The sequence below is a fragment of the Cicer arietinum genome, chromosome 6 (assembly GCF_000331145.2).
Source record: "Cicer arietinum cultivar CDC Frontier isolate Library 1 chromosome 6, Cicar.CDCFrontier_v2.0, whole genome shotgun sequence".
NCBI lineage: Eukaryota > Viridiplantae > Streptophyta > Magnoliopsida > Fabales > Fabaceae > Cicer > Cicer arietinum.
Genome location: NC_021165.2, coordinates 69,216,766 through 69,227,727, shown reverse-complemented (window position 1 = coordinate 69,227,727; position 10,962 = coordinate 69,216,766). Strand labels below are relative to the sequence as shown.

The window sequence follows — 10,962 nt, the reverse complement described above, 5'->3', positions numbered from 1 at the left end:
ATGTCACATTCACAATAACAAACATAAAATTAAAATAATATATCTATACGTCGTTTGTTAATCATTTTATTTTTAAATATATTTTTAGTTAGTTAATTAATTTAAATATTAAATTTATTTTTTATTGATTAATTTAATTAATAAACATCTAAAAAATAAATGATTTACAATTTCTATAAAACATCCAAGATACAATAGAATTAACCAATAGAATTTTACTCAACACATGTAAGCATAAAAATTATATATTGGATTAGTGAGTACTAATAACTCATTGAATATAGGTCTCTGTTCAATACTTGCAAGAAAAAACATGAGTAAATTTTTTATATCTGGGATCCTTTTTCTTCATCTACTAGTAATCACGGTATGATCTTAATGGCTTTTTTTTTCTTCTTTCTTTGAACTTTATTTCTATATTTTAATTTTGATAAAATAAAATACAATGTTGTTTCACATGTCCTTTCTCTAAATTTCAAACCTCACTGAATTTTTGCAGAGTTTTTATGGAATCAGAGCAAGAGAATTAGTTGAAACAGAACACAAAGATCATGAACACAATTTAATGATTCACATGGACCCTTCTCTTAAAGTGTTCTTCACTTTAAAAGATTTAGAAGTTGGGAAAAAAATGGAAATTTATTTTCCAAAGAGAGACCCTTCAACTTCCCCTAAGTTTTGGCCAAAAGAAAAAGCTGATTCAATTCCCTTTTCATTGAACAAACTTCAAACCCTTTTAAAAATCTTCTCTTTTTCTCAAGATTCTCCACAAGCCAAAGCTATGGTAGATACCCTTAGAGAATGTGAGAGCAAACCCATCAAAGGAGAACTCAAATTTTGTGCAACTTCATTAGAATCTATGCTTGATTTTACTAAAAACATTCTTGGGTCATCAAATGATCTTAAAGTTTATGCAACTTCACATGAAACCAAATCATCAAGTGTCACTTTCCAAAACTACCCTATCTTAGAAAACATTATAAATATTTCAGCTCCAAAGATGGTAGCTTGTCACTCTATGCCATACCCTTATGCTGTTTTCTATTGCCATAGTCAAGAAAGTGAGAATAGGATATATAGAGTCTCACTTGTTGGTGATAATGGTGATAAGGTTGAAGCTATGGTTGTTTGTCACATGGATACTTCTCATTGGGGGCATAGTCATGTTTCTTTTCAGGTTCTTGGTCTTACTCCAGGAATTTCTTCTGTGTGTCACTTTTTTCCAGCTGATAATTTTATCTGGGTTCCTAAAGTTCAAGTTCAGGGTGTTTCTGCTATATGATTTTAATTTCAGTGTGGTGATAATTACATATGTAGCTAAAAAATGTTTGATGTTTGATATGATTGTTGAAATAAGTGCTCTCTTATGAGCTAACTTATATAACATTTGTTATGGTTACATGGAATAAGTTTTCTTGTAATTTTAGTCTATACATTATTTTTAATTAATCTTTGGGTTTTTACATAATATATAGACTTTAGAATTTCGATCGAGAGGTAACTAAAATTTGATTAATGTTTGCTTTATTCATGATTCGAATTTAAATTCTCTCAAACGATTTGACTTTTATTAAAATTCATTAAACCTTGAGTCTTAATATATAGTAGACTCAATATTCATATTTATTTTCTTTCAAATTTTGAGAATACCAAAGGTACATTTTCTTTGTAATATAGAAAATTTTCAAATTTAAAATATTATGTGCCGTATTAGCTTAGATATTTTATATTAGATATAAGTTATTTTTACAAAATCACACATCATACTAGATTTTTATATTGAGTTTAATTCATTCTTACAAAATTGATATTGTAAAGATGAGTTAGACCAATATAAAAATATATATGATATCAAAATATATCCATCAACTCTATTATTATTTATATCCATGTATCAAATCAAATAAAATTAGGCATGTGATGCGAATTAAGAAAAATCTAAACGAATTGTGTGAGGTGTATTAAGAAAAATCTAAACGAATTATGTGTCAGAGATGTATTAATAAAACCAAAATCATACATATAAAATAGAGATAAAGTTAGAAATAAGGAATATATTGGAATGGAGATTTTAAAAGACTATATCGAAAACAAAAAATTTTGAAATTTTAAAAGATTTTATAAGAATTATAAATTTAAAAAAACTCTTTGTAAGATTTAAAAAAAGAATTAGATCAAATATTTTATAAATAGGATTTTAATAGATTTATAACACAAAGATTTTCAAGATTTCAACATATTTTATGAATTTATAAGAATAAATGACAAAATATAATAAATAAATTATAAGGTTTGAATAAATAAAAACAAAACTTATATAATTTTTAAATTTTCCCATAACAAAAGTAGTTCTAACTTATGTCTTCTTAAATAAAATTTATTCAACAAAGTTATAATAGTCCTTCATAAATTAACATCTTCTCGTTCATGCTCTTTGATTTGAACAATAAATTTTATTTGCGAACAAATTTATAAAGTGTTACATGCCAATATAAATTAGACTTGTGTCTCAAATATCTATTTCCACAAGATAAAAATAACAACCACATAATTATAATAATATTGATGACACAAAATAAAATATTAAACTATGATTAAGCCCGAGAAAAAAAAAAACACATTGAACTTCAAATTGATATTACGAAGACTTATCATATAATTAGGATAAGATACACATGTATATACTTAATGTAATTACTATAACATAGATCATTATTATTTTTTCTTTATTAAACAAAACAATAACGTGAAATCAAAATAACCAAACATAATATTCATAAGATTGAAATGTAGTTTTTGTTCTCTAATTTTCTAAATAATGTGATTTTGACCTCCATATTTTCAAAGAGATAAATGCTCAAGATAAAAGTTTTCACGAAATCTCACAAATGACATGGCATATTGAATGTATGTTTCTTTCAAAAATACATGTTCCTATGTTTACTCCTTCCCAGATTCCAATCGACCTTTCTTTTATGTCTATGACCACTTCATCAGTGTGCGCTCACCATATTTAAAAAGGTGGATCCATCTTCTACATTTTGGCACAAAGACTCAACACACTTGTTTATTTCTAAATCATAGCTTGACCAGAAAGACTAGCATAATATACTTGATTTTGTTGATCTATGGTTTTCACCGCTAGGTTTGAAGATTCAAGGATTTTTGGATGTATTAGACTATACTTAGATTACTCTTTACATTGTAACTAATTAATTAAGTCTATTACAGTTCGATTGTTAGTATGTTATAGTTGTTATTCTGTTATAGCATATAACAAATGCCATATATACTCCTGTACTTGCTTCCTATTAAGAATTAAGGAAAATGAGGTTATATAGTATACAATTTACTAATATGATATCAATGAAATGGTGATTTCCACTCTCTTTTTTCTAAAGCTCATTTTCCCTTCTCCTTCTTTAATTTCCAATCCATGGCTTCCATACATGATTTTGATTTTAATACTTCAAAACATGATTTCATCTCTATTCCTCCTCTTAACAATGAAACTCCAACCCTCGATCCTTCTCAGAACCCCATAAATCCCTATTATCTTCATCCCGACGAGAATCTTGGCGCTACCCTCGTCGCATCACCGCTTAATGATCACAACTATTACAATTTGAGCAGATTGATGCGAAAAACACTTGTTTCCATAAACGACACACTTTCATCACCGCCTCACAGCAATCCCGATTATGAGCTTTGGGAACGAGGTAATAGTATGGTTCTTTCTTGGATAAATCACACATTGTCAGCGCACATCTCTCAGAGTACGATTTGTATTAATAATGCAATAGATCTTTAGAACGATCTTCAAGATCGATTTACCAAAGGAAAACATTTTCGTGTCTCAGATCTCCAGCGCAACCTGCATTCCATGAAACAAGGTGAGTGCTCTTTATCTCAATATTTTACTCACATGAAGATATTACGTGATGAATTAGAAGATCTTAGACCTACTCATTCTTGCACATGCAAAAACTCTTGTTCATGTCATCTTAGTACCATTGTTCATGAATTCAAGCATAAAGAATATGTCATATGTTTCTTGAAAGGTTTGAATGATTCTTATCAAAATGTTAGCACTCAAATACTTCTCATGGATTTTTTACATCCAATTAACAATACTTATTCATTGATGATGCAACAACATTTGTGCCCCAATTCTACGGCTCCAAATTCAAATGTGTTTGCTTTTAATTCGGTATCAAATGGTTTTGGTAAGAGAAACTCCAATCCTAGTATGGGACATGGTCAACGATCCAAACCATTTATGATTTTAACCAATTGTCACAAGAACAATCATACCATTGAGACATTTCAAAACATGTATGTACTCTTATTTTTCCTTTGTTTAGATTCTAGACTCAAAAACATATGACCATGTATGTTCTTTTATTTATTGTTTTTCATCTATTAAACACATTACTCATATTCCTGTTAACTTTCCAAATGGACATCTTTTTTATGCAAACTTTGTAGGAGCAGTGCATCTTTCCCCATATTTACATCGTAATGATGTTCTTTATATTCCTCAATTTCAATTTAGTTTGATTTACAAACTCACACATTATATGAATTACAAATTAATTTTCTCACATAAATCTTGTTGCATTCAGGATTCCCATACCCAGATGATGATTGGACATGTTGAAGTTGTCATTATTCTTTTCATTCTCACATAAGTTTTTAGGATTACTAGTAGTGCACAATTACCTAAATTGTCTTCTATTAATTTTCATGATGTTCATCATGATTTTGATATTAATGTTGTAGATACTAATAATAGTCAATTTGACATGTTGCATTACCGTTTAGGCCACGCTTCTCACTGTTATACAACATCTATGTAATAGATTTCCTTACATCTCTATTGATAAAAGCTTGATTTGTGACTCTTGCCAGTTTGCCAAACAATGTAACTTTCTTTTTCTATAAGTCATTCTTCTACCTCTTCTATATTTGAGTTGTTGTATATGGACATTTGAGGTCCCATTGGGGTGAAATATATTCAAGGGCATGCTTATTTCTTGACAGTCGTGGATGATTTCTCTAGACATATTAGGTTGTTTTTGATGAAATCTAAAACTGAAATTCGAATTAGTATTAAGCTTTTTATTAAAATGATTCACAATCGGCTTTCATACACTGTTAAAGCAATTAAGAGTGATAATTAATTGGATTTTAAGATGCCTGAATTTTATTCTTCCTTAGGCATCATTCATCAAACCTCTTGTGTCGAAATCCCGTAACAAAATTCTATTGTAGAGCGCAAACATAAACACCTTTTAAATGTCACAAAATTTCTTATGGGCAATATCCAATTTTTTTTATCTTATACTTATTTATATATTGCCCATAAGAAATACGTTTGTTCTATCACTTCTATGAACGAGCCATCCACATACACGGAGGCCATACAAAATCTTTCATGGATACAAGCTATGCAATATGAATTGTCAACTTTGCATCATAACAACAAATGGGTTGTTTCCGATCTTCCATAAGGTAAGAAGTATATAAGGTGTAAGTGAGTATACAAAATTAAATATAAAATCGACGGCACTATCGAAAGGTTTAAAGCTCATCATGTAGCTAAGGATTTTACCCAAATTGAAGCTATTGATTTTTTTGAGACTTATAGTCCATTTGCAAAATTAACTACAATTAGATTGTTATTATCCCTTGCTTCATCACAAAATTGGTTCTTACATCAATTAGATGTTTACAATGTCTTTCTACATGACACTTTAGATGAAGAGGTTTATGTAGTTTTGCCTCCTAGTCTTAATTCTAATTCTCCCAATAAGGTTTGCAAATTGCTTAAATTAATTTATGGTTTAAAGCAATCAAGTAGACAATGGTATGCACAATTGTCTAGTGCATTAACTTCTAATGGCTATTGTCCATCAACCAATGATAATTCATTATTTATCAAACATGAAGGACATTACTTTATTGCACTACTGATTTATGTTGATGATTTGATGCTTGTAGGTAATAATATGTCATAAATTATCCACATAAAGGACATCCTTCATAAGAGTTTTCGAAAAAAAGCCCTTGGACAACTTAAATATTTCTTAGGATTAGAGATATCATAAATTAAATATGGCATCCACATTTGTCAATGTAAATATACATCCGACATCCTCGCTTCAACAAGCCTCCTTGCCACAAAATCGGCTTCAACACCTATGCAAAAAGGCTTAAAGTTTTCACCTACAGACACAAATTACTTATTTGGTCCTGAACCTTATAGAAGACAAATTGGCAAACTTATCTACCTCACCAACACTCGTCCGGATATCAGCTTTGTTGTTCAACAGTTAAGTCAATAGACCAATAAACGAACTTATCTCCACTTTGCAACAACTATCCATGTTCTGCGTTATCTTAAGAACTCTCCAGGAAGTAGCATTTTCCTTCCTTCTTCTTCTTCATTACAACTTAAAGCCTTTGGTGATTCTGATTGGGCAACTTGTGCTGAAACCAGAAAATCAGTGAGTAGTTATTGTATCTTCTTGGGCGATTCTTGGTTTCTTCGAAGTCTAAAAGCAACTGACGGTCTCACGTTCATCTTCTCAAGCTGAGTACAGATTGATGACATCAATTGTATCCGAGATTTAATGGTTAGCCTTTCTTTTACAAGATTTCCAACTCCAGCACTACTTTATAGTGATAACCAATCCGCCAGGCACATTGTTGTTAACGCAACCTTTCATGAACGCACAAAACATATTGAGATCGAATGTCGCATAGTTCAAAAAGAATATTGCAAAAGTTATTTCATCTTCTACCTATCAATTCTTCAAAACAGATAGCAAATATATTCACAAAGGCTTTGAATCCTACCTCATTTCGTTCATTTGTTTCCAAGTTTGGTTTATTAGATATATATAATATAGCTTGAGGGGAGATATTAGACTATATTTAGATTACTCTTTACATTGTATCTAATTAATTTAATTACAATTTGATTGTTATTCTGTTATAGTTGTTATCCTAATATAGCATATAACAAATGCTATATATACTCTTGTACTTACTCCATATTAAGAATTAAGAAGAATGAGATCATACAATATACAATTTACTAATAGATGAATGCTTTAACTTTGTTTACCCTATTTTTCAATAAAAAAACACACAATTGATTTCACCCAAAAAAACAAAAAATAAATAAATTACACAGTTATTTGGTTTAGAAAATTGTTTCTTTAAACAATTTACTAGGAGAAGAGTTTAATCCTCACTTGATTTTTTAGCACCTCTATACCCCCACTCTTGTATCATTCTTTCAAATACATTTTCTTTAATAGAAATTTCAAAATAGGTTCGTAAAACAGAGAAGTTAATTTTGAACACCTCATCTTAAACTTTGCCGACTTCGTCGATTACCTTGTGAAGCTGAAGCATTATGGGGGGTATTTCTATCAACGGTGTTGCATTTTTTATTTGTTTAATTTAATATTCCAAATTTTTTAAAAGGCAAAATTCGTGTTGCACACGTGAGAGGCAGTGTTTAGCACGCTTTCGTGGAATTTTGTTCCGCAATGTTTTCTACTATTTTAGATATTTTTAAATAATAATTTCAACTTTTCAATTGTAATTATTTTTTAAATTAGTGGACTCATTTATTTTGACTAAATTTAATCAGACTTGGATCAATTGTTTTTACTACTCATTGCATAGACTATTATTTTAATTTTAGATTATTTACTTATTATAATCATATAAATTTGTTGAGTAATATTTTTTATTTTGAATTAAGAAAAATTTATACATTATTTTTCTGTTTGTGCTTCCCTTAATTTTAGATTGTAATTTTAAAATTAAAATAATATCCTACGTGACACTGAATAATCAAAAATAATGATACAGTTTTGATTTGATTAAAATTAAGAGAATCTACTATTTTATAAAATGAACTAAAATTAAATGGTTGAAAAATGCTACTTTAATATATGAAAATTAAAATCGTTGAATTTAACAAGTTGAGATTATAAATGAATTTTAATCTAACAATAACAGTATAATAATAGTAATTATAAAAATTATAATAATAATATCTATTTTTTTTAATAGAAACAAGAGACAATGTATAAAAAAACAAAAGCAAAAACAATGCTGAGATGAAATCAAACATTTTATTATAGTAAATAGAGACAACTAACCAAAAGCATTAGCGTGAAGAATAACAAAGGCACCAAATACAACTGCAAAAGAAAGTAAGAGAAATAAAACTGACATGTGCCGTAAAAAATGTAAGAACGTGGAAAACAAAATTTGGATTGTTCAAAGAGTTTAAGGGGTTTTGGTATGATTGTTAAATGAAAATAATATATATATATATATATATATATATATATATATATATTAACTAAAAGTCTCATAATATTCATTTTAGTAAAAAAAATCATCAAAAATTATAATTTTTATATTGTAAAATATTTAGTTGAATATTATCATATTTTGTTGTTATATTGAAAAATTCTTAAATATCTTAAACAAGTGTCTTAAAAATTATTTATAATCCTTTAAAATTTTAATTGAATAATAAATAATTCTTTTATCATGAAAAAAATCTTTTAAATCCTAAAGAAGTGATTCCATGTAACATGCAACAACACTAAATTCCGAATTAACATAATCAACACTTGTTTTGTTTTTGTCAACATGGGTAATCACAGAACAGGCAAAACCCAAGGGGCATTATATCGAAGGCCCAATAAGGCACCAGTCACTAATCAATGAAAATTATACCATGCACCCCCACACTCTACTTCCTCAAGACACATGAAAATACAATTTTATCTTTTTAATCATTTATTATAAGTTTAAAAATTAATAGTTTTGAAAGTTTTAAATTTTCGAAACTTTCTAAAGTTTCAAATTTTTGAAATAAGGATTACGTTTTAAAAATTTGGAAAGTTTCGAAAGTTTTCAAATCTGAAAAGTTTCTAAACCTAAAAATTTTCAAAAGTTTTCAAATATAGAAAATTTTGAAAATTTTGAGTTGTTTGAAAGTTTCAAAAACTCTAGAATTTTCTATTTTGGAACTTTGGAAACTTTCAAATATTTTGGAAAGATGGGTGAAAAAATGATAAGTTAAAATTTTTATAAAGGGCAAACTTGTATTTTTACGTTGATTGAGGGGGTGACATGTTTAGATGTGGGGGTGCATGGTAGAATCCTCCTAATCAATACTTCAATACTATATTTTGAGAGAAAAAAAAACTTCAATACTATGTAAATAAAGGAAGGCTTTTAAGCATGTGTGGAGGATAGCGGCACGTGTCACCTAACCTAAAAAATAGGATAGTGGAATGACCACTATTGCGAATACCAAAAAACAATATATAAGTTAAATATAAAATACAAACAATAGATATAAATACTAAAAAAATAACAAAAATAAAATATACAAAAGTAAATGTGTAATCATACTTCATAATCTAACAATAATCAAAATTAAGTTATAAAAGTAATAAAGTTCTATCAAATAATGTTCAAACTAAAAAACAATCAAAGTAGTATAAAATTATCTTCCTCGTCTTCACTTATAATTTCAACCACATCAACATTATTTTGTCCATCATAGAAGAACAAAAGAAGAAGAAAAAAAAAAGAATTAGAGGAAGAAGAAGAAATGAAAGGACCAAAAACAAAGAAAAGAAACAGAGGAACAAAACAGAACAATGAAAAACAAAGGAATAAAACATAAGAACAAAACAAAGTAATGGAAAACAAAGGAACAAAAAAAAAGCAATGAAAAACAAAACTGTAAGACTATAACATTGTAAGAAAATATGAAAACGAAGAAAAGAAACAGAGGAAGAAGAATAAACGAGAGGAAAAAGAAGAAGAAACAAAGAAACAGGTGATGCAGCTTTGTGTTTTAAAGAAAAAGAAAAAACGCTTTGTGTTTATGAGAGAAAGAAACAGAGGTTTATGTTAATAAAAAAATAACAGGGGTTCAGTGAGTGCGAAAAAACTCAAATACCCTTAATGAAATAAATAAAAGTTCAAAAACAACATGTGTTTGTTGGAAAACACAGTCGCGAACAGGAAACTGGGTCGAGTCGCGACGCTGAAGTGCGATTCGTGACCGCAAACATTGCACCGGTTGTGGCATTTCCACGACCTCATGCGAACCCACCAGGACCAACAACATAGTTTTAAGCTTACTTCAAAACGATATTATTAAGTTGAATATCATGTCTCATATTTGAAATCTAAATTTTGCAGTTGTGTGTAATTTCTGATGGTATTTATACAATCTCGTCTATAGAAAAAAAATATCTTTAAAAAAATATAATTATTTTATCAAACAAGAATATCTTTAGAAAAATAGATTTTTTTTTTAAAAAAAAACTACATATTTCTAAATTGATCCTGAATATCTCATTTATCTATTTTTCATTTTATTTCTTCTTTTATATTAAGCTAATTTATGTTAATATCATTTAAAGCAAAAATACATATTAGATATTTAAGTTTGATTTATTTTTTAAATTTATTTTATTGTTTTCTCACTTTAAATATCTGGACACAAAATTATAATTTTTTAAAATTCTCGTTCAAAAATACACATATAGTCATTGAGAATCTAATATACATTAAATAACATTGACATAACTTCTAAATATATATAAAATCGGCCCTTTGACCTTCGAGTTATATGTTTTATCAAATAAGTTCTTTAATTTTTTCTCCTCATATGTAATCTTCTTCCTCTTGCTATGAAACCCATAAAAATCTAACAAACAACGGTAACATGACAATGTCTAAACTATCTCTATATTCTTCTTCTATAAAATTTTGTATGAGTATTTAAAAAATCCAATTATTTCATTGGTAAGAAAGTATGAAATTATAAATAAAACAATTTAAATGAAAGGTAAAACTGGAAGAAAAAAATCACACTGAAACTATGAATTTTTTTTGTGCGAC

At 28.0% G+C, this 10,962-nt stretch overlaps 1 protein-coding gene across 1 annotated transcript; it reads left to right on the top strand.

Annotated features, from left to right (window-relative positions):
* The first annotated feature begins 207 nt into the window (after positions 1-207).
* LOC101495268 (BURP domain protein USPL1-like) lies at positions 208-1,449 on the top strand. The gene is made up of 2 exons (XM_004507362.4): positions 208-367; positions 500-1,449. The coding sequence occupies exons 1-2, from the start codon at positions 314-316 to the stop codon at positions 1,280-1,282; spliced, it is 837 nt and encodes a 278-aa protein (XP_004507419.1). The 5' UTR covers positions 208-313; the 3' UTR covers positions 1,283-1,449.
* Positions 1,450-10,962: the final 9,513 nt, after the last annotated feature.

Bases quoted from the DNA above. Each gene is read 5' to 3' on its own strand.
- LOC101495268 (XM_004507362.4), top strand. From the start codon at position 314: ATGAGTAAATTTTTTATATCTGGGATCCTTTTTCTTCATCTACTAGTA. The intron at 368-499 runs GTATGATCTTAA...GAATTTTTGCAG, and splicing joins TTCATCTACTAGTAATCACG to AGTTTTTATGGAATCAGAGC.